Source organism: Petromyzon marinus, unplaced genomic scaffold (genome assembly GCF_048934315.1).
Source record: "Petromyzon marinus isolate PM22_M1 ecotype Great Lakes invasive population unplaced genomic scaffold, UKy_Petmar_22M1.pri1.0 PM_Scaffold_168, whole genome shotgun sequence".
In the NCBI taxonomy this organism is placed as follows: domain Eukaryota; kingdom Metazoa; phylum Chordata; class Hyperoartia; order Petromyzontiformes; family Petromyzontidae; genus Petromyzon; species Petromyzon marinus.
In genome coordinates this window covers 175,530-201,421 of record NW_027423133.1, presented here as the reverse complement: position 1 = coordinate 201,421, position 25,892 = coordinate 175,530, and the positions used below count along the sequence as shown (strand labels likewise).

At 56.4% G+C, this 25,892-nt stretch overlaps 1 protein-coding gene, 1 long non-coding RNA gene and 2 other non-coding genes across 6 annotated transcripts; all 4 read right to left on the bottom strand.

The window, feature by feature from the left end:
• Positions 1-929: 929 nt before the first annotated feature.
• On the bottom strand, positions 930-25,546 carry LOC116937125 (putative ATP-dependent RNA helicase DDX17). 3 transcript variants are annotated; one of them, XM_076063629.1, is made up of 12 exons: positions 24,939-25,546; positions 21,167-21,363; positions 20,208-20,304; positions 19,104-19,237; positions 14,469-14,534; positions 14,166-14,307; positions 12,194-12,354; positions 9,747-9,919; positions 9,101-9,211; positions 6,385-6,446; positions 4,926-4,985; positions 930-1,139 (listed from the first exon to the last, which is right to left on the bottom strand). In XM_076063629.1, the coding sequence occupies exons 2-12, from the start codon at positions 21,359-21,361 to the stop codon at positions 1,024-1,026; spliced, it is 1,317 nt and encodes a 438-aa protein (XP_075919744.1). In that variant the 5' UTR covers positions 21,362-21,363; positions 24,939-25,546; the 3' UTR covers positions 930-1,023. The 3 variants fall into 3 exon arrangements, with proteins under 3 accessions (XP_075919744.1, XP_075919746.1, XP_075919745.1); XM_076063631.1 differs by having other exon boundaries at positions 930-1,136; XM_076063630.1 differs by having other exon boundaries at positions 24,981-25,546.
• LOC116937127 (small nucleolar RNA U83B) lies at positions 7,453-7,551 on the bottom strand. Its single transcript, XR_004401906.2, has one exon. It is a non-coding gene; the product is annotated as a small nucleolar RNA U83B (small nucleolar RNA).
• Positions 11,739-11,836, bottom strand: LOC116937126 (small nucleolar RNA U83B). Its single transcript, XR_004401905.2, has one exon. It is a non-coding gene; the product is annotated as a small nucleolar RNA U83B (small nucleolar RNA).
• Positions 14,563-19,097, bottom strand: LOC142922772 (uncharacterized). Its single transcript, XR_012940279.1, has 2 exons — positions 16,440-19,097; positions 14,563-15,941 (listed from the first exon to the last, which is right to left on the bottom strand). It is a non-coding gene; the product is annotated as an uncharacterized LOC142922772 (long non-coding RNA).
• Positions 25,547-25,892: the final 346 nt, after the last annotated feature.

The following is a 25,892-nucleotide window of genomic DNA, read 5'->3' as shown; positions in this document are numbered from 1 at the left end:
ATATAGCAGCGCCCCCCACTAGCCGAGCTTGAGGAGGTATATATAGCAGCGCCCCCCCACTGGAGCAACTTGAGGTATATAGGAGCAGCCCCCCACTAGCTTAGCTTACGTTATATAGGAGCCCCCCACTAGCTGAGCTTGTGGTATATAGCAGCGCCCCCACTAGCTGAGCTTGTGGTGTATAGCAGCACCCTCGCAAGATCCTGAGCCCCCTATCGAGCACCCCAAGTACAGCGCCGACAAAAGTTACAAAAAGCACGCACAGCAACGCGACAGCCTCCACCGCCCCCACCCCATCCCCCCACCCGCTTCTGCCTACTCTTCCCTCCTGCCTCAGGTTTATTAAAGCGCTCACCCACGTCCCCCCAACCCCCCCCCCCCCCCCCCAACTTGGCAACAACCACGACCCCCACCCCACAGGCCCTCCCCCCCCCCCTCTCTCGTCACCTCCTAACCCTCAGTTCGGCGGGGGTCAACCGGCCAACCGGGGAGGAGGGGGAGGCCCCCCCCCCCCACCCGCCCTTCCACGCTCTCCCGTTGCCGAGACAACGGCGATCCAAGATGGCCGCCCGGCCGCCCTCCCTCTCCGCGGGGTGGGGTGGGGGGTGGGCGAGGAGGAGGGAAAGGGCGGTGGATCCAAGATGGCCGCCGGCAGCCAGCGATTCCAAAATGGCCGCCTCCCTCCCTCCGGCAGGGTGGGGCAACGTTCCAAGATGGCAGCCGTCCCGCTCGCAGGGAGCGACGTTCCAAGATGGCCGCCGCCACCACCACCACCACCGCCGCCCTCCCCAAAATTCCCACCCACCCCCAACCCCCTCTGACAGACGAAAATCCAAGATGGCCGCCCACGTTGGGGGGCAGCAATCCAAGATGGCCGCTCCTCGCACGGCCATTTTTTTTTTCGGCCTCGGACGGACTGACGCACCTCGTTGGAAAGGTCGTGTGGTTTTTTTTTTTTAAAAGAAAATTTAGCGCTAAAAACTCGCTCGGCACACACGCACACACTCTCGCTCACACACACGCTCACACACGCACACACACACACACGCACGCACGCGCACACACACACACTCCCCGTCTCCCGTCAAAAATATTGTTTGGGCGACGCCCCCGCGGCTCCCTCGCAAAACGAGGGGCTTCTGGGTGGGGGGGGGGAGAGAGAGAGAGTGTGAGGCGTGTGTGTGCGTGTTCGTACCACACACACGCACGTACACACGTACGCACACACACGCACACGCGCGGAGAGCCACCGTTAACTCAACGCGCGCGGCAAACGACGACGTCCGAGCTAGAGGACAACGTTCCCACAGAGACACACGCAGGCGCTTGGCCGGCGGCGGCGTCCACAATTGGTGATGTCCGTTGAAGTGTTCACAATTGGTGAGTGTCATTGAAGTGTTCACAATTGGTGAGTGTCGTTGGCGGTGTTCACAATTGGTGAGTGTCGTTGGCGGTGTTCACAATTGGTGAGCGTTGTTGTTGAAGTGTTCACAATTGGTGAGCGTTGTTGGGGTGTTCACAATTGGTGAGCGTCGTTGTTGGGAGCGTTCACAATTGGCGAGCGTCGTTGGCGGTCTCCACAATTGGTGAGCGTTGTTGTTGTGTTCACAATTGGTGAGTGTCGTTGTTGGCGGTGTTCACAATTGGTGAGCGTTGTTGTTGTGTTCACAATTGGTGAGTGTCGTTGGCGGCGTTACAATTGTTGAGCGTTGTTGTTGTGTTCACAATTGGTGAGTGTCGTTGGCGGTGTTCACAATTGGGAGCGTCGTTGGCGGTGTTCACAATTGGTGAGCGTTGTTGGCGGTGTTCACAATTGGTGAGCGTCGTTGAAGTGTTCACAATTGGTGAGCGTCGTTGTTGGCGGTGTTCACAATTGGTGAGCGTCGTTGTTGGGAGTGTTCACAATTGGTGAGTGTTGTTGGCGGTGTTCACAATTGGTGAGTGTCGTTGTTGGCGGCGTCCACAATTGGTGAGCGTCGTTGGCGGTGTTCACAATTGGTGAGCGTCGTTGTTGGCGGTGTTCACAATTGGTGAGTGTCGTTGTTGGGGTGTTCACAATTGGTGAGTGTCGTTGTTGGGGTGTTCACAATTGGTGAGCGTCGTTGTTGGCGGTGTCCACAATTGGTGAGCGTCGTTGTTGGCGGTGTCCACAATTGGTGAGCGTCGTTGGCGGTGTGTCACAATTGGTGAGTGTCGTTGGCGGTCTCCACAATTGGTGAGCATTGTTGAAGTGTTCACAAATGGTGAGCATCGTTGTTGGAGGTGTTCACAATTGGTGAGTGTTGTTGTTGGCGGTGTTCACAATTGGTGAGCGTCGTTGGCGGTGTTCACAATTGGTGAGTGTCGTTGAAGTGTCCACAATTGGTGAGCGTCGTTGTTGGCGGTGTTCACAATTGGTGAGCGTCGTTGGCGGTGTTCACAATTGGTGAGCGATGTTGGCGGTGTTCACAATTGGCGAGTGTCGTTGTTGGGGTGTTCACAATTGGTGAGCGATGTTGGCGGTGTTTCACAATTGGTGAGCGTTGTTGGCGGTGTTTTTCACAATTGGTGAGCGTTGTTGGGGTGTTCACAATTGGTGAGCGTCGTTGTTGGGAGTGTTCACAATTGGTGAGCGTCGTTGGCGGTCTCCACAATTGGTGAGCGTTGTTGTTGTGTTCACAATTGGTGAGTGTCGTTGGCGGTGTTCACAATTGGTGAGCGTTGTTGAAGTGTTCACAATTGGTGAGTGTCGTTGGCGGTGTTCACAATTGGTGAGTGTCGTTGTTGGCGGTGTTCACAAATGGTGAGCGTCGTTGTTGGAGGTGTTCACAAATGGTGAGCGTCGTTGTTGGAGTGTTCACAATTGGTGAGCGTCGTTGTTGGCGGTGTTCACAAATGGTGAGTGTCGTTGTTGGAGGTGTTCACAATTGGTGAGCGTCGTTGGCGGTGTTCACAATTGGTGAGCGTCGTTGGCGGTGTTCACAATTGGTGAGCGTCGTTGTTGGCGGTTTCACAATTGGTGAGCGTCGTTGTTGGAGGTGTTCACAATTGGTGAGCGTCGTTGGCGGTGTTCACAATTGGTGAGCGTCGTTGGCGGTGTTCACAATTGGTGAGCGTCGTTGGCGGTGTTCACAATTGGTGAGCGTCGTTGTTGGGAGAGTTCACAATTGGTGAGCGTCGTTGTTGGGAGTGTTCACAATTGGTGAGCGTCGTTGGCGGTCTCCACAATTGGTGAGCGTTGTTGTTGTGTTCACAATTGGTGAGTGTCGTTGGCGGTGTTCACAATTGGTGAGCGTTGTTGAAGTGTTCACAATTGGTGAGTGTCGTTGGCGGTGTTCACAATTGGTGAGTGTCGTTGTTGGCGGTGTTCACAAATGGTGAGCGTCGTTGTTGGAGGTGTTCACAATTGGTGAGCGTCGTTGTTGGCGGTGTTCACAAATGGTGAGCGTCGTTGTTGGCGGTGTTCACAATTGGTGAGCGTCGTTGTTGGAGGTGTTCACAATTGGTGAGCGTCGTTGGCGGTGTTCACAATTGGTGAGCGTCGTTGGCGGTGTTCACAATTGGTGAGTGTCGTTGGCGGTGTTCACAATTGGTGAGCGTCGTTGGGGGTGTTCACAATTGGTGAGCGTTGTTGGGGCATTCACAATTGGTGAGTGTCGTCGTTGGGAGCGTTCACAATTGGTGAGTGTCGTTGAAGTGTTCACAATTGGTGAGTGTCGTTGGCGGTGTTCACAAATGGTGAGCGTCGTTGGCGGTGTTCACAAATGGTGAGCGTCGTTGTTGGCGGTGTTCACAATTGGTGAGTGTCTTTGTTGGTGTTCACAAATGGTGAGCGTCGTTGGCGGTGTTCACAAATGGTGAGCGTCGTTGTTGGCGGTGTTCACAATTGGTGAGTGTCTTTGTTGGTGTTCACAAATGGTGAGCGTCGTTGGCGGTGTTCACAAATGGTGAGCGTCGTTGGCGGTGTTCACAATTGGTGAGTGTCGTTGAAGTGTTCACAATTGGTGAGTGTCGTTGAAGTGTTCACAATTGGTGAGCGTCGTTGGTGAGCGTTCACAATTGGTGAGCGTCGTTGGAAGTGTTCACAATTGGTGAGCGTTCGTTGGAAGTGTTCACAATTGGTGAGCGTCGTTGGAAGTGTTCACAATTGGTGAGTGTCGTTGGTGTTCACAATTGGTGAGTGTCGTTGTTGGGGTGTTCACAATTGGTGAGTGTCGTTGTTGGGGTGTTCACAATTGGTGAGTGTTGTTGTTTCACAATTGGCGAGCGTCGTTGGGGTGTTCACAATTGGTGAGTGTCGTTGGAAGTGTTCACAATTGGTGAGCGTCATTGGAAGTGTTCACAATTGGTGAGCGTCGTTGGAAGTGTTCACAATTGGTGAGTGTCGTTGTTGGGGTGTTCACAATTGGTGAGTGTCGTTGTTGGGGTGTTCACAATTGGTGAGTGTCGTTGTTGGGGTGTTCACAATTGGTGAGCGTCGTTGTTTCACAATTGGTGAGCGTCGTTGGTTGTCTCTACCTCGCGATGCCGACAACAGCAAGACGGGGGAGGAGATGGCTTCTCGCCCGCTCACCCTCAGAGCGCTCGCTCACCACGCCAAGTCACTCACCACCCACCCACCCCCCCCCCAGATGGAACCACGCCACTCACCTACACCCCCACCCCCCTCCCTCACCACAGCACGCTCACCCCACCCCAACCCACCCCCCCCAACATGCCAACTCACCCACACACCCACACAGCAACTCGGCCACCTACTCACAACAACAGTAACCTTTACCCCATCATCACAAACAAACAAACCACACAATCCGCTACAACACACGCCACCCACCCACCCAAACCCACCGGGCTGACCGCCGCCATAACCGTTACCCGCAACCCTAACCCGCGGCCACGCGACTCCCCGGCGCGCCAACGCGCGAGAGCACGCACGCCAAACGTACCCAGGCCACGGGAGGCGACGTCCGTGGCGATGAGGATCGGAGACTTTCCCGATCGGAACTCTGCACGGAGAGCGAGCCAGACGCACAGTGGCGGGGGCGGGGGGAGGAGAGAGAGAGCTCCGTTGGTTATCGTGGTCACCACGCGCGGAGGGAGAGAGCGTGGGGGGAGGGGGGGGGTAGAGGAGTGATTCTGACCGAGAAAGTCCCTGGGAGATGAGGGAGGATTGAGTGGCTGGGTCGGTGAATGAGTGAGGGAGCTGCTGGATGAGTGAATGAGTGAGCTGCTGGATCAGTGAGTGAATGAGTGAGTGAGCTGCTGGCTGAGTGAGTGAATGAGTGAGTGAGCTGCTGGGTCAGTGAGTGAATGAGTGAGTGAGCTGCTGGGTCAGTGAGTGAATGAACGAGCGAGCTGCTGGGTCAGTGAGTGAATGAACAAGTGAGCTGCTGGCTGAGTGAATGAGTGATTGAGCTGCTAGGTGAGCGAGTGAATGAGCGAGGGAGCTGCTGGGTCAGTGAATGAGTGAGTGAGCCGCTGGGTCAGTGAGTGAATGAGTGAGTGAGCTGCTGGCTGAGTGAGTGAATGAGTGAGTGAGCTGCTGGCTGAGTAAGTGAGCTGCTGGCTGAGTGAGCGAGCTGCTGAGTGAGTGAGCTGCTGGCTGAGTGAGCTGGTGAGTGAGCTGCTGGCTGTGAGTGAGTGAGTGAGCTGCTGGCTGAGAGAGTGAGTGAGCTGCTGGCTGAGTGAGTGAGTGAGCTGCTGGCTGAGTGAGCTGCTGAGTGAGCTGCTGGCTGAGTGAGTGAGTTGCTGGCTGAGTGAGTAAGCGAGCTGCTGGCTGAGTGAGCTGCTGGCTGAGTGAGTGAGTGAGCTGCTGGCTGAGTGAATTGCTGGCTGAGTGAGTAAGCGAGCTGCTGGCTGAGTGAGCGAGCTGCTGGCTGAGTGAGCTGCTGGCTGAGTGAATTGCTGGCTGAGTGAGTGAGCTGCTGGCTGAGTGAGCTGCTGGCTGAGTGAGTGAGCTGCTGGCTGAGTGAGTGAGCTGCTGGCTGGCTGAGTGAGCTGCTGGCTGAGTGAGTGAGCTGCTGGCTGGCTGAGTGAGCTGCTGGCTGAGCTGCTGGCTGAGCGAGCTGCTGGCTGAGTGAGTGAGCTGCTGGCTGGCTGAGTGAGCTGCTGGCTGAGCTGCTGGCTGAGCGAGCTGCTGGCTGAGCTGCTGGCTGAGTGAGCTGCTGGCTGGCTGAGCGAGCGAGCGGCTGGCTGAGTGAGCGAGCCCCTCAGAAGGAAGGCAGCATGGAACAGATTCCCCACACGAGTTGTCGGGGGACCCCCAAATGAGGCCTCATTCCACTCTGTCGTCACCGGGACCCCAACTCTTGGCAGCGTGCTCCTTGTGTGGCGGCTAGCTCTGCACACCAGCCGGCTGGACTCACACTACACAAGACTACACCGAGGGGGTGAGAGCTCACTCACCTGTGAGTACCCAATCACGCTCCGGTTGGCTTTTGTCTCCATGGATACACATGGCGGGCCAGCTGTAAGGAAGCACACAAGACGGTGGGTGGGGCGGAGAGCACGGGGGGTGGGGTTAGTACACACACGGAGAGAGAGAGACACAGCACTCGCACAGGTCGGCACAGCGAGATGGGTGGGTGGATTGGGTGGTACTCCCCCCACACACACACACGTCTCAACGAGGGAGATTTCAGTGGCTGGCGGGGGGGAGAGGGGGAGTGGCTGGGCAAGCCTTTGGGCGAGCGGGTGGCTGGGTGAGCGGGCGAGCGGGTGGCTGGGAGAGAGAGCGAGTGGCTTGGAGAGAGAGCGAGTGGCTGGGTGAGCGGGCGAGCGAGTGGCTGGGAGAGAGAGCGAATGGCTGGGAGAGAGAGCGAGTGAGTGGCTGGGAGAGCGAATGGCTGGGAGAGAGAGCGAGTGAGTGGCTGGGAGAGCGAGTGGCTGGGAGAGAGAGCGAGTGGCTGGGAGAGAGAGCGAGTGGCTGGGAGAGAGAGGGAGTGGCTGGGAGAGAGAGCGAGTGGCTGGGAGAGAGAGCGAGTGGCTGGGAGAGAGAGAGAGCGAGTGGCTGGGAGAGAGAGAGCGAGTGGCTGGGAGAGAGAGAGAGCGAGTGGCTGGGAGAGAGAGAGAGCGAGTGGCTGGGAGAGAGAGGGAGTGGCTGGGAGAGAGAGCGAGTGGCTGGGAGAGAGAGAGAGTGGCTGGGAGAGAGAGAGAGCGAGTGGCTGGGAGAGAGAGCGAGTGGCTGGGAGAGAGAGGGAGTGGCTGGGAGAGAGAGCGAGTGGCTGGGAGAGAGAGCGAGTGGCTGGGAGAGAGAGCGAGTGGCTGGGAGAGAGAGGGAGTGGCTGGGAGAGAGAGAGAGTGGCTGGGTGAGAGAGCGAGCGGCTGGGAGAGAGAGCGAGTGGCTGGGAGAGAGAGCGAGTGGCTGGGTGAGAGAGCGAGCGGCTGGAGTGGAGAGCGAGTGGCTGGGAGAGAGAGCGAGCGGCTGGGAGAGTGGGCGAGCGGCCGGGAGAGAGAGCGAGCGAGCGAGCGGCTGGGCCCCTCAGAAGGAAGGCAGCATGGAACGCATTTCCCACGGAGTGTTCGGGACCCCAAAATGGGGCCCCAAATTCCACGTTCTCATCACTGGGACCCAACTCGGCAGCAGCAGCAGCGCTCCCCACACCCCCACGTGGCATCACCGCCGCACTGGAGCAGACTACCCCGCGCGACGGAGGCCGGCTACCCCCCCTACCCCCCCAGCGGCGACGTTTTGACTACCACACCACCGCAGCACCCAGGTAACTCTCTCCCCCTGGGGGCACCCAGGATGGGTAACAAATAGCCACGACTCTTGACGGGACCATCCCCTCGAGCGGGCTACTGGGCACCACACACACACACACAAAGACCCCCCCCCCCAACACACACACACACAAAGACCCCCCCCCCCCCAACACACACACACAAAGACCCCCCCCCCAACACACACACACACACACACAAAGACCCCCCCCCAAACACACACACACACAAAGACCCCCCCCAACACACACACAAGACCCCCCCCCCAACACACACACACACAAAGACCCCCCCCCCAACACACACACACACAAAGACCCCCACCCCCAACACACACACACAAAGACCCCCCCCCCCCAACACATACACACAAAGACCCCCCCCCCAACACATACACACAAAGACCCCCCCCCCCAACACATACACACAAAGACCCCCCCCCCAACACACACACACAAAGACCCCCCCCCAACACACACACACACAACAAAGACCCCCCCCCCAACACACACACACACACAAAGACCCCCCCCAACACACACACACACACAAAGACCCCCCCCCCAACACACACACACAAAGACCCCCCCCCAACACACACACACAAAGACCCCCCCCCAACACACACACACACAAAAAGACCCCCCCCCCACACACACACAAAAAGACCCCCCCCAACACACACACAAAAAGACCCCCCCCCAACACACACACAAAAAGACCCCCCCCAACACACACACACACACAAAGACCCCCCCAACACACACACACACAAAGACCCCCCCAACACACACACACACACAAAGACCCCCCCCAACACACACACACACACAAAGACCCCCCCCCAACACACACACACACAAAGACCCCCCCCCAACACACACACACAAAGACCCCCCCCCCAACACACACACACAAAGACCCCCCCCCCAACACACACACACAAAGACCCCCCCCAACACACACACACAAAGACCCCCCCCAACACACACACAAAAGACCCCCCCCCAACACACACACAAAAAGACCCCCCCCCAACACACACACAAAAAGACCCCCCCCAACACACACACACACAAAGACCCCCCCAACACACACACACACACACAAAGACCCCCCCCCCCAACACACACACACACAAAGACCCCCCCCCCAACACACACACACACAAAGACCCCCCCCCCCCAACACACACACACAAAGACCCCCCCCAACACACACACACACAAAGACCCCCCCCAACACACACACACACAAAGACCCCCCCCAACACACACACACAAAGACCCCCCCCCCAACACACACACAAAGACCCCCCCCCCCCACACACTGGTGGACGGGTCAAGGAGCCCCCCCCCCCCCCGCCCCCGCCCCCCCCCCCCCCGCCCCCACCACTCACCCGTCGCGTCTCATCCTACGCGTGAGCTCGTCGCAGCGTCTCTTTGTCTCCACAAAGATGATCGTCTTGTTCTCCTTCTCGGCCATTATCTCCTCCATCAGGCGCATCAGCCTGGCGAGAGGGGGGGGGGGCGTCAGCGGGGGGGGGCGCCAGTGAGCAATGTGCGAGCGATGCACGCGCGAGCGATGGGCGTGAAAATGAACGAGCGTGAGAGATGGAGAATGGGCGAATGTGTGAGCGTGGGAGAATGTGCGAGAGTGAGTGAATGTGCGAGTGTGAGAATGTGCGAGTGTGAGAATGAGCGAGTGTGAGAGAATGAGCGAATGTGCGAGTGTGAGAATGAGTGAATGTGCGAGTGTGAGAGAATGTGCGAGTGTGAGAATGAGCGAATGTGCGAGAGTGAGAGAATGTGCGAGAGTGAGAGAATGTGCGAATGTGCGAGTGTGAGAGAATGTGCGAGTGTGAGAATGAGCGAATGTGCGAGTGTGAGAGAATGTGCGAGTGTGAGAATGAGTGTGTGAGATTGAGCTGGTGTGTATTGGCGTGCGAGTGTGAGAATGAGTGTGAGAATGAGTGCGAGTGTGTGTGAATGTGCTAGTGCGACGGAGCAACTCCAACGGCACCCCTCCCCGCCCCCTCCGCTCACTTATTGTCCTTCTCGTTGTCACTGCACACGTCCACGATCTGCAGGATGTTGTGGTTGGCCGACAGGTCCATGGAGCCCACGTTGATCTGGATGTACTCGCGCAGGAAGTCCTCCGCCAACTGGCGCACCTCCTTGGGCCACGTGGCGCTCCACATGAGGGTCTGCCGGTCGGGCTGCAGAGCACCAGAGCACCCCCCCGGAGGGCAAAGGTCAGCACCGCCCCCACCCACCACCACCAACACCGCCGCCACCCGTCAACGTCACCGTCACCACCCCCCACCGCATTAACACACCGCTGGGATCACACCTCTGGCATGGCAAGTGCCGTGGGCTAGCGAGCAGCAGCGGCTGGGAGAGAGCGAGTGGCTGGGAGAGCGAGTGGCTGGGAGAGAGAGTGGCTGGGAGAGAGAGCGAGCGGCTGGGAGAGAGAGCGAGCGGCTGGGAGAGAGAGCGAGCGGCTGGGAGAGAGAGCGAGTGGCTGGGAGAGAGAGCGAGTGGCTGGGAGAGAGAGCGAGCGGCTGGGAGAGAGAGCGAGTGGCTGGGAGAGAGAGCGAGTGGCTGGGAGAGAGAGCGAGTGGCTGGGAGAGAGAGCGAGTGGCTGGGAGAGAGAGTGAGTGGCTGGGAGAGAGAGTGGCTGGGAGAGAGAGTGGCTGGGAGAGAGAGCGAGTGGCTGGAAGAGAGTGGCTGCGAGAGTGGCTGGGAGAGTGGGCGGGCGAGTAGCTGGGAGAGAGAGCGAGTGGCTGGGAGAGAGAGCGAGTGGCTGGGTGAGAGAGCGAGTGGCAGGGAGAGAGTGGCTGGGAGAGAGTGGCTGCGAGAGAGTGGCTGGGAGAGTGGGCGGGCGAGTAGCTGGGAGAGGGAGCGAGTGGCTGGGAGAGAGAGCGAGTGGCTGGGTGAGAGAGCGAGTGGCTGGGTGAGAGCGAGTGGCAGGGAGAGAGAGTGGCTGGGAGAGAGTGGCTGCGAGAGTGGGCGGGCGAGTAGCTGGGAGAGAGAGCGAGTGGCTGGGAGAGAGAGCGAGTGGCTGGGTGAGAGAGCGAGTGGCTGGGTGAGAGAGCGAGTGGCAGGGAGAGAGAGCGAGTGGCTGAGAGAGCGGGCGAGCGAGCGGCTGGGAGAGCGAGTGGCTGCGAGAGAGAGCGAGTGGCTGGGAGAGAGAGCGAGTGGCTGGGAGAGAGAGCGAGTGGCTGGGAGAGAGCGAGTGGCTGGGAGAGAGCGAGTGGCTGGGAGAGAGCGAGTGGCTGAGAGAGCGAGTGGCTGAGAGAGCGAGTGGCTGGGAGAGAGAGCGAGTGGCCGGGAGAGAGAGCGAGCGGCTGGGAGAGAGAGAGAGTGGCTGGGAGAGAGAGAGAGTGGCTGGGAGAGTGGGCGAGTGGCTGGGAGAGAGCGAGTGGCCGGGAGAGAGAGCGAGTGGCTGGGAGAGAGCGAGCGGCTGAGAGAGCGAGCAGCTGGGAGAGAGCGAGTGGCCGGGAGAGAGAGCGAGTGGCTGGGAGAGAGAGCGAGTGGCCGGGAGAGAGAGCGAGTGGCTGGGAGAGAGAGCGAGTGGCCGGGAGAGAGAGAGCGAGTGGCTGGGAGAGAGAGAGAGCGAGTGGCTGGGAGAGAGAGAGAGCGAGTGGCTGGGAGAGAGAGAGAGCGAGTGGCTGGGAGAGAGAGAGAGCGAGTGGCTGGGAGAGAGAGAGAGCGAGTGGCTGGGAGAGAGAGCGAGCGGCCGGGAGAGAGAGAGCGAGTGGCTGGGAGAGAGAGCGAGTGGCTGGGAGAGAGAGCGAGCGGCTGGGAGAGAGAGCGAGTGGCTGGGTGAGAGAGCGAGCGGCCGGGAGAGCGAGCGAGCGGCCGGGAGAGTGGGCGAGCGGCCGGGAGAGAGAGAGAGCGAGCGGCCGGGAGAGAGAGCGGCCGGGAGAGAGAGAGAGCGAGTGGCTGGGAGAGAGAGAGAGCGAGTGGCTGGGAGAGAGAGCGAGTGGCTGGGAGAGAGAGCGAGCGGCCGGGAGAGCGAGCGAGCGAACGGCTGGGTCCCTCAGAAGGAAGGCAGCATGGAACGGATTCCCCACGGAGTGGTCGGGACCCCAAAATGGGGCCCAAATTCCACGTTCTCATCACTGGGACCCAACTCTGCAGCAGCAGCAGCAGCGCAGTACACGTGTACGTACTGGCGTGTACGTACTGGCGTGTACGTACTGGCGTGTACGTACTGGCGTGTACGTACTGGCGTGTACGCGTGCACACGTTGGTACGCGTGGTTGTGCGTTGCTACGTGTGGGGCGTGAACGTACCTGCACGCGTGCGTTGCTACGCACGGTTACGCGCGTGTGTGTGTGCGTGTGTGCTGTGTGTGTTGTGTGTGCGTGTGCGTGTGTGTGTGTTGTGTGTGTTGTGTGTGTGCGTGTGTGTGCGTTGTGTGTGTTGTGTGTGTGCGTGTGTGTGGCAGTGTGTGCGTGTAGGTGTACGCGTGTACGCGCAGGTACCCGGATCTGGTCGACAATCTTGCGTATCTGCGGCTCGAAGCCCATGTCAAGCATGCGGTCGGCCTCGTCCAGCACCAGGTAGGTGCAGCGGCGCAGGTTCGTCTTGCCCGACTCCAGGAAGTCGATCAGGCGGCCCGGGGTGGCGATGCAGATCTCCACGCCTAACGACGACCGTCAACAGCAGCGGCGGCGACCGTCAACGGCCGACGCAAGAGGGGTGTGTGTGTGTGTGTGTTGGTGTGTATCTGTGTGTGTGTTGGTGTGTATCTGTGTGTGTGTTGGTGTGTATCTCTGTGTGTGTGTTGGTGTGTATCTGTGTGTGTGTGTTGGTGTGTATCTGTGTGTGTGTTGGTGTGTATCTGTGTGTGTGTTGGTGTGTTGGTGTGTATCTGTGTGTGTGTTGGTGTGTTGGTGTGTATCTGTGTGTGTGTGTTGGTGTGTTGGTGTGTATCTGTGTGTTGGTGTGTTGGTGTGTATCTGTGTGTGTGTGTTGGTGTGTATCTGTGTGTGTGTGTTGGTGTGTATCTGTGTGTGTGTTGGTGTGTATCTGTGTGTGTGTGTTGGTGTGTTGGTGTGTATCTGTGTGTGTGTTGGTGTGTTGGTGTGTATCTGTGTGTGTGTGTTGGTGTGTATCTGTGTGTGTTTTGGTGTGTATCTGTGTGTTGGTGTGTATCTGTGTGTTGGTGTGTATCTGTGTGTTGGTGTGTATCTCTGCGTGTGTGTTGGTGTGTATCTCTGCGTGTGTGTTGGTGTGTATCTGTGTGTGTGTGTTGGTGTGTATCTGTGTGTGTGTTGGTGTGTATCTGTGTGTGTGTTGGTGTGTATCTGTGTGTTGGTGTGTATCTCTGCGTGTGTGTTGGTGTGTATCTGTGTGTGTGTGTTGGTGTGTATCTGTGTGTGTGTTGGTGTGTATCTGTGTGTGTGTTGGTGTGTATCTGTGTGTGTGTGTTGGTGTGTATCTGTGTGTATCTGTGTGTGTGTGTTGGTGTGTATCTCCGTGTGTGTGTTGGTGTGTATCTCTGCATGTGTGTGTGTTGGTGTGTATCTGCGTGTGTGTGTTGGTGTATATCTCTGCATGCGTGTGTTGGTGTGTATCTCTCCATGTGTGTGTGTGTATCTCTGTGTGTGTTGGTGTATCTCTGTGTGTCGGTGTATCTCTGCATGTGTGTCGGTGTATCTCTGCGTGTGTGCGTTGGTGTGTATCTCTGCGTGTGTTGGTGTATCTCTGCGTGTGTTGGTGTATCTCTGCGTGTGTGTGTGTGTTGGTGTGTATCTCTGCATGTGTGTGTTGGTGTGTATCTCTGCGTGTGTGTTGGTGTATCTCTGCGTGTGTTGGTGTATCTCTGCGTGTGTGTGTGTTGGTGTGCATCTCTGCATGTGTGTGTGTGTTGGTGTATCTCCGTGTGTGTGTCGGTGTATCTCTGCGTGTGTGTTGGTGTATCTCTGCGTGTGTGTGTTGGTGCATCTCTGCGTGTGTGTGTTGGTGCATCTCTGCGTGTGTGTGTTGGTGCATCTCTGCGTGTGTGTGTTGGTGCATCTCTGCGTGTGTGTGTTGGTGCATCTCTGCGTGTGTGTGTGTGTTGGTGTATCTCTGTGTGTGCCGCTGTATCTCTGCGTGTGTGTGTTGGTGCATCTCTGCGTGTGCTGCTGTATCTCTGCATGTGTGTGTGTGTGCTGGTGAGTATCTCTGCATGTGTGTGTGTTTGTGTATCTCTGTGTGTGCTGGTGTATCTCTGCATGTGTGTGTGTGTTGGTGTATCTCCGTGTGAGTGTGCGCATCTCCGCGTGTGTGTGTGTGCTGGTGAGTATCTCTGCATGTGTGTGTTTGTGTATCTCTGTGTGTGCTGGTGTATCTCTGCATGTGTGTGTTGGTGTGTATCTCTGCGTGTGTGCTGCTGTATCTCTGCACGTGTGTGTGTTGGTGAATCTCCGCGTGTGTGTGTGTGCGCGTGCGTGCGTGCGCGTCCCTGACCTCTCTCCAGGTCCCGCAGCTGGGGCCCCTTGGGCGCCCCGCCATACACGCACGTGGTCTTGACGCGGGAGCTCTTGCCGTACTCCTCGGCGACGGCCTGCACCTGCTGCGCCAGCTCGCGAGTGGGAGCCAGCACCAGCACCTGGTGCACGGCGACACGGGGGGAGGGGGGTGGGTGGGCCCTCACGGGGTCAGAGTCGTGACGTCACCGCCACACCCGGTAGCGGCGACGGATGCCGGTTGTTTGTTTGCTTGTTTGTTTGTGCGCGTGTGTGAGTGCGTGTGTGTGAGTGCGTGACTCACGATTGGGCCGTCTCCACGCTCCAGGAAGGGCTGGTGGTTGATGTGAACAACCGCTGGCAGCAGATACTACACACGCACACACGCACACAGCAACAACAACAATAAAGATTCCCCCCCCCCAAGCCCCGTGCAGACTTTCAGCAAAACTGCGGGGGAGGGGTAAGGTGCAGACGTTAGCGAGGCCAGCATCGGGTACTCATTCGGCCAGCATCGGGTACTCATTCGGCCAGCATCGGGTACTCATTCGGCCAGCATCGGGTACTCATTCGGCCAGCATCGGGTACTCATGCGGCCAGCATCGGGTACTCATTCGGCCAGCATCGGGTACTCATTCGGCCAGCATCGGGTACTCATTCGGCCAGCATCGGGTACTCATTCGGCCAGCATCGGGTACTCATGCGGCCAGCATCGGGTACTCATTCGGCCAGCATCGGGTACTCATGCGGCCAGCATCGGGTACTCATGCGGCCAGCATCGGGTACTCATGCGGCCAGCATCGGGTACTCATGCGGCCAGCATCGGGTACTCATTCGGCCAGCATCGGGTACTCATTCGGCCAGCATCGGGTACTCATTCGGCCAGCATCGGGTACTCATGCGGCCAGCATCGGGTACTCATGCGGCCAGCATCGGGTACTCATGCGGCCAGCATCGGGTACTCATTCGGCCAGCATCGGGTACTCATTCGGCCAGCATCGGGTACTCATTCGGCCAGCATCGGGTACTCATGCGGCCAGCATCGGGTACTCATTCGGCCAGCATCGGGTACTCATGCGGCCAGCATCGGGTACTCATTCGGCCAGCATCGGGTACTCATGCGGCCAGCATCGGGTACTCATGCGGCCAGCATCGGGTACTCATGCGGCCAGCATCGGGTACTCATTCGGCCAGCATCGGGTACTCATTCGGCCAGCATCGGGTACTCATTCGAGGCCGAGTCGACCTGGGGGAGGACCGGAACCGGCTCGGGCAATCGTCGCCGATGCTGGGCGAGAGCCGGAGCCGAAAGCTTGGGGCAGCCGGGTTTCGCAGGCGCAGCGTTGCAACCGGAAATCGGAATTCGCACCGCAGGCGAAAACCCGACGGAGCTATGAAAGCGATTTTTCACTCATGTACGTATCTATATATGTACGTGTGTGTGTGTGTGCGGTGCCGGGAATTCACCCGGACGACGACCGCCTCTTTTTCCGCCGTAACTTTTTTTATTCCATCGTTCCGTACACGCAGAGAGCGGGTTCTCTCCTCCGTGCTCCGCCAACTCGGACACTCAGATTTACTTCAGCATCGTCCGTGCATCCCCTTCCGCACACAGTGACTTCTCTTCCACACACACAGTGGTCCGTCTTCTATCTCCTCACACACAGTATCGCCGCCATCTCTTCACACGCAGTGACTTCCCTTCCACACGCAGTGGTCCGTCTTCTATCTCCTCACGCAGAGTATCGCCGCTATGTCTTCACACGCAGTGACTTCCCTTCCACACACAGTGGTCCGTCTTCTATCTCCTCACACACGCACAGTATCGCCGCTATGTCTTCACACGCAGTGACTTCCCTTCCACACACAGTGGTCCGTCTTCTATCTCCTCACACACGCACAGTATCGCCGCCATCTCTTCACACGCAGTGACTTCCCTTCCACACGCAGTGGTCCGTCTTCTATCTCCTCACACGCGCAGTATCGCCGCCATCTCTTCACACGCAGTGACTTCCCTTCCACACACAGTGACTTCCCTTCCACACACACAGTGGTCCGTCTTCTATCTCCTCGCACACAGTATCGCCGCCATCTCTTCACACGCAGTGACTACCCTTCCACACAGTAGTCCGTCTTCTATCTCCTCACACACGCACAGTATCGCCGCTATCTCTTCACACGCAGTGACGTCCCTTCCACACACAGTGGTCCGTCCTCTATCTCCTCACACACAGTATCGCCGCCATGTCTTCACACGCAGTGACTTCCCTTCCACACACAGTGGTCCGTCTTCTATCTCCTCACACACAGTATCGCCGCCATCTCTTCACACGCAGTGACTACCCTTCCACACACAGTGGTCCGTCTTCTATCTCCTCACACACACAGTATCGCCGCCATCTCTTCACACGCAGTGACTTCCCTTCCACACACAGTGGTCCATCTTCCGTCTCCTCACACGCGCAGTATCGCCGCCATCTCTTCACACACAGTGACTTCCCTTCCACACACAGTGGTCCGTCTTCTATCTCCTCACACACAGTATCGCCGCCATCTCTTCACACGCAGTGACTACCCTTCCACACACAGTGGTCCGTCTTCTATCTCCTCACACACACAGTATCGCCGCCATCTCTTCACACGCAGTGACTTCCCTTCCACACACAGTGGTCCATCTTCCGTCTCCTCACACGCGCAGTATCGCCGCCATCTCTTCACACACAGTGACTTCCCTTCCACACACAGTGGTCCATCTTCCGTCTCCTCACACGCGCAGTATCGCCGCCATCTCTTCACACACAGTGACTTCCCTTCCACACACAGTGGTCCGTCTTCTGTCTCCTCACACACAGTATCGCCGCTATCTCTTCACACACAGTGATTACCCTTCCACACACAGTGGTCCGTCTTCTATCTCCTCACACACAGTGTCGCCGCTATCCCTTCACACGCAGTGACTTCTCTTCCACACACAGTGGTCCATCTTCCGTCTCCTCACACACAGTGTCGCCGCTATCCCTTCACACGCAGTGACTACCCTTCCACACACAGTGGTCCGTCTTCTATCTCCTCACACACGCACAGTGTCGCCGCTATCCCTTCACACACAGTGACTACCCTTCCACACGCAGTGGTCCGTCTTCTATCTCCTCACACACACGGTATCGCCGCCATCTCTTCACACGCAGTGACTTCTCTTCCACACACAGTGATTACCCTTCCACACACAGTGGTCCGTCTTCTATCTCCTCACACACAGTATCGCCGCTATGTCTTCACACGCAGTGACTACCCTTCCACACACAGTGGTCCATCTTCCGTCTCCTCACACGCGCAGTATCGCCGCCATCTCTTCACACGCAGTGACTTCCCTTCCACACACAGTGGTCCGTCTTCTATCTCCTCACACACAGTATCGCCGCCATCTCTTCACACGCAGTGACTTCCCTTCCACACACAGTGGTCCGTCTTCTATCTCCTCACACGCGCAGCATCGCCGCCATCTCTTCACACGCAGTGACTACCCTTCCACACACAGCGACTCTATCCATCTCCGCTAACGCCGACTCTCCCCCCCCCCTCCATCGCCATTTACCGTCTTTGGGGTCCGGCTCTCCGTCTATTCTTCCCCAACATTTCCGAGCTGTCTTCCTCCGCATCTCTTCACCTCTCGCCAACAGCTGCCCAGCAACAACTCCCCAGCGGCAACTCCCCTCCGTTCAAGCCACCCACGCGTCTTATCCCCTCTCGCATTGGCCTCAATTGATTGCCACGTGGCTCGCTGGCCGTTTCCCACCAGCCCGCACCTGTCCCCCCCCCCTTCCCTCAGACATCCAGACGCCACCACTTGACGCCAACGGCCTCTCGACCAATCGCAGCCCTCGTGCCACGACTCCCTTAATTTAAATTTTGATTTAAAGCTTTCGTGACTGCAGTAATTCATATTCTTAGTTTTTTTTCGGTAAAGTCACGTTGAAGAGAAACAACAAAATAATAAAATATATATATAAAACAATAAAAAAAAATTCTCACGACGTTTCGACCATAACTCAAACGGTCATCTTCAGGTGTGTTGGTTTGCATAAATTTATTTGTAAACGGCGCATTTATTTATTTATAAAAAACTTTAGCGTTTTTGGACTGATCCTGGGTAAACTGCCAAATCGCTGCGCGTGACGCTAACGTTTTTTATAAATAAATAAATGCGCCGTTTAAAAATAAATTTATGCAAACCGACACACCTGAAGATGACCGTTTGAGTTATGGTCGAAACGTCGTGAGATTTTTTTTATTGTTTTATATATATTTCATTATTTTGTTGTTTCTCTTCAACGTGACTTTACCGAAAAAAGTAAGAATATCCCTTAATTTACTTTGGGTTGTGTTTACGCCACTCGCGACTCGACCAACCTGTTCGACCTCGTGTGACCCCGTTCCTCCTCGTCGTCTGTCTGTATGTATGTAACTGTATATGGCCAATTCCCATGCACATTATTTACTCCACTGCATCTATATATATTTTTAAAAAACCTGTACAGGAAAAAAAACCTTGGATCGCGAGCACAATTCGTTCCGGAAACGGTGCGTCTTGTCATCCGAGGCAGACGAAGTGTCTGCCAACGTCAACTACCCGTACTGCAAGACCCCTCTCGCTCGTTTTAGCAAGTTAATATTTATTTTTTAAATTGCCCGTCTTGCAAAACACTCGCAGACCCAAGGTTTTAACCGGATTTATTTTACTCTTACCAATGAAGGCCCACCAAGCCACGTAGCTTCTTTTTTCAGAAGCGACATGCCCGTTCACAAAACGATAAGCGGGGCTTTTGCCACCAAGTGGACATTCACGGCAGCAAAATTATTCCATTGCACGATTCTAAAATGCGGGGGGTTACACGCACACACGCACGAGTAACACGCGGAGCGGAGCGAGCGAGCTCACCGATAGGGTCTTGCCCGACCCCGTCTTGGCAATGCCGACCATGTCCCTGCCGCTCAGGGCCAGGGGCCAGCCCTGCGCCTGGATGGGAGTCGGCTCCTTGAAGTTCTGGGACTCGATCACGTTCATCACGTAGGCTGCAGGCGCACGCGCAGGCACGCACGTGGCATCAATCACGCGCTCGCGCTGCTAGCCAGCACACAGCCGCGTACAGACAGGGGGGCGAGCGGCGGCGAGGGGAGCGATGTGAGGGGAGCGATGTGAGGGGAGCGATGTGAGGGGAGCGATGTGAGGGGAGCGATGTGAGGGGAGCGATGTGAGGGGAGCGATGTGAGGGGAGCGATGTGAGGGGAGCGATGTGAGGGGAGCGATGTGAGGGGAGCGATGTGAGGGGAGCGATGTGAGGGGAGCGATGTGAGGGGGTCGATGTAGAGCGATGTGAGGGGAGCGATGTGAGGGGAGCGATGTGAGGGGAGCGATGTGAGGGGAGCGATGTGAGGGGAGCGATGTGAGGGGAGCGATGTGAGGGGAGCGATGTGAGGGGAGCGATGTGAGGGGAGCGATGTGAGGGGAGCGATGTGAGGGGAGCGATGTGAGGGGAGCGATGTGAGGGGAGCGATGTGAGGGGAGCGATGTGAGGGGAGCGATGTGAGGGGAGCGATGTGAGGGGAGCGATGTGAGGGGAGCGATGTGAGGGGAGCGATGTGAGGGGAGCGATGTGAGGGGAGCGATGTGAGGGGAGCGATGTGAGGGGAGCGATGTGAGGGGAGCGATGTGAGGGGAGCGATGTGAGGGGAGCGATGTGAGGGGAGCGATGTGAGGGGAGCGATGTGAGGGGAGTGATGTGAGGGGAGCGAGCGGCAGTGAGGGGAGCGAGCGGCGGCGAGGGGGGTGATGTGAGGGGAGCGAGCGGAGGTGAGGTGAGTGAGCGACAGTGAGGGGAGTGAAGTGAGGGGAGTGAGCCGCGGTGAGCGGAGCGAGTGGCAGTGAGGGGAGTGAGGTGAGGAGAGCGAGCGGCAGTGAGGGGAGCGAGCGGCAGTGGGGAGCGAGCGGTGGCGAGGGGAGCGAGCGACAGTGAGGAGTGAGCGACAGTGAGGAGCGGCGTACAGGGGAAGTCGGCCTCGTGGAAGTGGAACACCGGCTTGGGGCAGGTGGTCCCCTTGATCTTAATCTCCTTGTGCATGCGGAACTCTTCCACCTCCCTCTGCGCACGCGCACAGCAGCGGCAAACACGAGGGGTTAGGGTTATTTTGGTGCGAGCGTACGTGGCTGGCCGTGCGAGTGCACGTGGCGTGCCGTGCGAGTGTACGTGCCGTGCGAGTGTACGTGCCGTGCGAGTGTACGTGCCGTGCGAGTGCACGTGGCGTGCCATGCGAGTGTACGTGCCGTGCGAGTGTACGTGCCGTGCGAGTGTACGTGCCGTGCGAGTGCACGTGGCGTGCCATGCGAGTGTACGTGCCGTGCGAGTGTACGTGCCGTGCGAGTGTACGTGGCTGGCCGTGCCGTGCGAGTGTACGTGGCGTGCGAGTGCACGTGGCGTGCCATGCGAGTGTACGTGCCGTGCGAGTGTACGTGCCGTGCGAGTGTACGTGGCTGGCCGTGCCGTGCGAGTGTACGTGGCGTGCCGTGCGAGTGTACGTGGCGTGCCGTGCGAGTGTACGTGGCTGGCCGTGCCGTGCGAGTGTACGTGGCGTGCCGTGCGAGTGTACGTGGCGTGCCGTGCGAGTGTACGTGCCGTGCGAGTGTACGTGGCGTGCCGTGCCGTGCGAGTGTACGTGGCGTGCCGTGCGAGTGTACGTGGCGTGCCGTGCGAGTGTACGTGGCTGGCCGTGCCGTGCGAGTGTATGTGGCGTGGCGTGCGAGTGTACGTGGTGTGCCGTGCGAGTGTACGTGCCGTGCGAGTGTACGTGGCTGGCCGTGCCGGGTGTACGTGGCGTGCCGTGCGAGTGTACGTGGCGTGCGAGTGTACATGCACGTGCCGTGCGAGTGTACGTGCCGTGCCGTGCGAGTGTACGTGGCTGGCCGTGCCGTGCGAGTGCACGTGCACGTGCGAGTGCAACGCTCACGGATGGCCGGCGCAGCACGTCGGGGTGCTCCTTGTAGAAGTTCTTCTCGAACTTGGGCAGCTTGGCGAGGTCCCACTTCACCTTGCGCAGCCGCTCGCCCGGCTGCCCGAACTTGCGCAAGCCCCCGCCGAACGAGCCGCCCCCGCCCCCCGCCCCCGCCGCCCCCGCCAAACCGCGAGCTCGAGCTGCCGCCATATCTGCGGGGGGGGGGGGGGGGGGGGGGGGGGGGGGGGGGGGGGGGGGGGGGGGGGGGGGGGCCACGCGCAGCGGCCGAGGGAGCCGTCACAACAAGCTCTTCGTGGGTGGGGGGCCCCTCTGAGTTACAATCAGGATATTTATTCATCCTGGAGGAATCCGATAAGACGTAAAGCCCTTTCACCCGTCCGCACACGACAGAGCGTTTAGCGCCGTGGTTTCGACCAGGGCCCGGCCCGGTGCACCCAAACGGGACGTGTGTGTGTGTGTGCGTGCGAGAGAGAGAAACGGGGGAGATGCAAAAGAGCTTCACACAGGCAATTCTAGATTTAAGATTTCGCTCCAGCGCTGTCCCTCCAGACCAGTCTCGTCCCTTCACCTGATGAAGGCTGCTTGTATTTAAATGTTGATTTAAAGCTTTCGTGACTGCAGTAATTCATATTCTTAGTTTTTTTTCGGTAAAGTCACGTTGAAGAGAAACAACAAAATAATAACATATATACAAAACAATAAAAAAAATTCTCACGACGTTTCGACCATAACTCAAACGGTCATCTTCAGGTGACAAGGCTGCTTGTGTTGTGGCCGAAACGTCGTGAGAATTTTGTTATTTTATTTTTTTACCTACGAGACTTTACCCAACAGAACCCAAAGAGTACGCTTCACAGCTCTTGGGATTCATCGTAGTTTAAAAAAAAAACATTAAAGAAATCCCATCTCCAGTGACGACACGACTCCGTGACGTCACGTCGGGGGGAGGAGTCAGGTGTGGGGGGTGGGTGGGGGAGCAGTGACGGCACGGAGCAGGCGACGTCACACGTCGGGGAGCATTGACGTCACGTCAGGGAAATAGACTCCGCCCATTTCCGGCCGCTCCTAACCCCCCCCCCGCCCACAACCCCCCCCCACCCCACCGGAAGTCCCGTGGCGCGTTTCCAAGGGAACCGGCCGCTTATATAACATTCTCCTTTCTGTCGCTACAAACTATTTAAATCACGTCGTTGTTTTAGGAGCAAACGTCAGGGGAACGATTTCTTTAGACACGTAAATACACGTTTAACAAAAAATAACGATCCATCTTATTTTTCTGGCGTGTCTTGTTACGAGGCGGGTACATCATTGCCACGAACCAGAGTGGTGAAGTATGGTCAAAAAGACACCACCACCACCACCACCCCTCCCCCCTCTCACTCACTCTCTCTCCCGCGTAGCCTGTAACAGACTGGCGGGGCACGTGCTCTTAGCGAGCGGCACCCTATGGAAAGACAGGTGGGGGGTGTGACCAACACACCCACGCCCGGCCGCCTTTGTCTCTCCACCCTCAGGTTGGCGACGTTTTTTTTACCGCAACTACACCAGGCAACTCACTCGAGGCCGAGTCGACCTAGGGGAGGCCCGGTCCGCGAGCAGCATGGTCAAAGCACACCCCCCCAGATAACACTACAGCGATTCTATCCAGCAGTGGATCATTCCTCGTCAAGTTTATCGTCGTGAGGATGAGGGTAGCCAGCCCCCCAAAACCCCTCAAATAATAATTCAGAGCCATCCAGCAGCGGATAGAAACTCCCTTTGGACACCCACCCCCTCCCCCCCCAATAACACAATATACATCGTGTCACACAAACTATTCCTAAATAAACTTACAAAGAAAACCCACACACAAACGCTTCTAAATTCACCGATTACAATATGGAGTCACCCTCCCGGCAAGTTGTATTTTTACACGCACAACCACACATTAATTCTAGATTTCAATCTTTCGCGACTGCAAGGACCAATATAACTCTTTGGTTCCATTCGGTAAAAGTTACGTGGGTACTTTTACCGAGAGAGTCCGGTCCCTTCACCCGACGAAGGCCGCTTGTGTTGTGGCCGAAACGTCGTGATTTTTTGTCGTTTTAAAAAAATGTTTTTTTTACCTACTTGACTTTACCTAACAGAACCAAAGAGGATTAACCACACATTAAAAAAAAAATATTTCTTTCTAAAAACACGACTAACACTTTTTTTCCTCACTACACATTTTAACATTACCCCCCTAATTAAATGTAAAATCTGCGCGATAGCACGATTGACTATTTTAACAACTTTTGTTAAAGTCTGGAGAGGAGGTGGGTGAGTGGTGGTGGTTTAGAAAGCCGGCTATTAGAACCGGCTTTCTTGACCACGTGCCGCGCGCTAAAAACCCCACACAAGATAACTATTTAAAAAAACGTTTAAGGACATTTTTTTAAAACGTTTGACAAATATCTCACAACGACCCGCACTCCACCTGTAACATTAAACATTTGTAATATTTTACGATAAAGCTCTTAAGCATCAATTAATTATTTCTAGGAAAGCCGCGGGCTTCACAGTTTCGGCCGTGGGCCTAACCACGCGTTACCCGGCCTTGTTACGTAAAGAACACACTTTTAAAAATGTAACGACACTTTAAGCAATATTATAATCGGCAGCAGATAAACATCATCATACATCGAGCGGATATTGTCGATACCACTGCAGGATGAATGTCTAAACGACAACAAAAAAATTATATCTTAGCGGCTGTTAGCGGTTCGATTTAAATGACGTGATTGTAACTTCTTGTAACATCTCTACGAAAATCAACATTATTATTATTTGCACAACCTTACATTTGTACAATCGTTATCGATACCACGGGCCGCTCTGTTAAGATGATTAAATAATAGTCGTGACCTATCCCCCGGACTGCCGTTACGTAACCGTTCTCTGTACGTGAACAGGTGACGGTTTAAAAACAAAACAACAAAAAAAAAGGACTTAACGATTGTACAACGCACAAGTTATGAATATAATAAACATTACATCGTCACAAACGCACAAAAAACACACACAACCCCGCCATAGGGTTAACAATAACCTCCCCACCCTTACGCCACAAACTCCTCACGCAATTTTTTTTTTAAAATTCTCTCCAAATCGTCGGAACTCTTTAACCTCACCACCTTCCCCCCCCCCCGCTTAACCACCCCACCGCCGCCGCCGGCAAGACAAAGACACCCCGACTAAATAGAGTTTTGTAAAAAAAAATTTTTTTTACAAATTCACCAAGAAAAAAATCTTGAATTGATGCGTTCGTGACTGCAGGGAATATTCTTTCGGCAAAGTCACGTAGTTAGAATTTGTTTTTTTATATATAAAAACAAATAATTTTATTTCCAACTACGCGACTTTACCGAAAGAACCAAACAAGTATATGTATATATATATTTTTTAAAATGTTTTAACAATTTTTTTTTATATCGGTGACGGCATCCATTTAACGATTAAAAAAAACAAAGATGGCGGCCGCGCGCCATTGTTCGTTCAATGGCGGGAGGCCGCGGCGAGGCAAATCGACCGGCGGCGATGGGGAAAATTCCACCCTAACGTTTCGCGCGAGGGTCAAAGTCCCTCGCGAACGACATTTCTGACGGAAAACCACGCACGGCGCTTCCGACCGTGCCACCCGTTTTAATTTTTACAGCTAAAAAAAAACACAAATTATTTTTTCCCTTTCATCTTTACATATTAACATTTTTTTTTTAAAAGGCGGGGTTCGCGGTTTCCTCACCCTCCTCCGCGATCGCGCGAGCGATCTCTATCGCTCGAGTACCCAGGCATGGCGTAGTTGTTTGCTTGGGTTAGGTGGAAGTCGAGGTCGCTTTACGTTGTTGTATGCCGCTGGTGGCGGCGATGGAGGACGAGGGAGGAAGGAAGGCGGGAAGGCGAATCACGCCAAGAAGCCGGCCGGCAAGATCCCTCCGCCGCAGAAGAGCGAACCCCCCAAAAAAAATTCCCGCTCGCTTTGTTTTAAATAAAGATTATTTTTTTCTCCTGTCTCTTTAAAAAAAAAATACGTGTTTAAAGTTAACGCGGTGGTGTAGATTTATTTTAGTTAAATTAAATAACTTAATCCGTAATTATGAGTTTGTTAAAGAAGACTTTTTTTTTACTTAAACGCCAACAAAAAAAATCCTCCCCTCCCCCCGTTCCTTAGAACTCTCCGCGGCGGCACTCGTTCTTGACGGCGGATGAATTTGTTCCCTCGCGCTCTCGACTGTTGTTGTTGCTGGAGGAGGGGGGGCGAGACGAGGCGGTGATGCGGTCCGGCGGCGGATGTTGAAGAGCGGAGCGAGCGCGAGGACCCGGACTGAAGTGAGGGAGCTCGTGCACGCGTCACGTGGCTATTATAGTGGGGGGGCCCCCTCCCCTCCCCCTTCTTCCCCCATTGCCTCCCTCCCCCCATCTGGCTCCTCCCCCCCAAACTCTGGCTCCTCCCTCCTCTCTGGCTCCTCCTCCCTCTGGACCCTCCCCTCTTCTTCCCCCTCCCCCCCACTTCTCCCTCCCGCCGCGTCATCCCCCCCTCCCCCCCCTCATCATCCCATCCCCCCTCTACCCCTCCCCCCTCTTTCTCTCCCCCCCCCCTTTAGCCCCTCCCCCGCTAATCCCCAACCCCCCCCCTCAATGAGCGACGTCATCATCGCGCCACGCCCACTCACTCCCCCCCCACCCGGCCCCCTCCCCT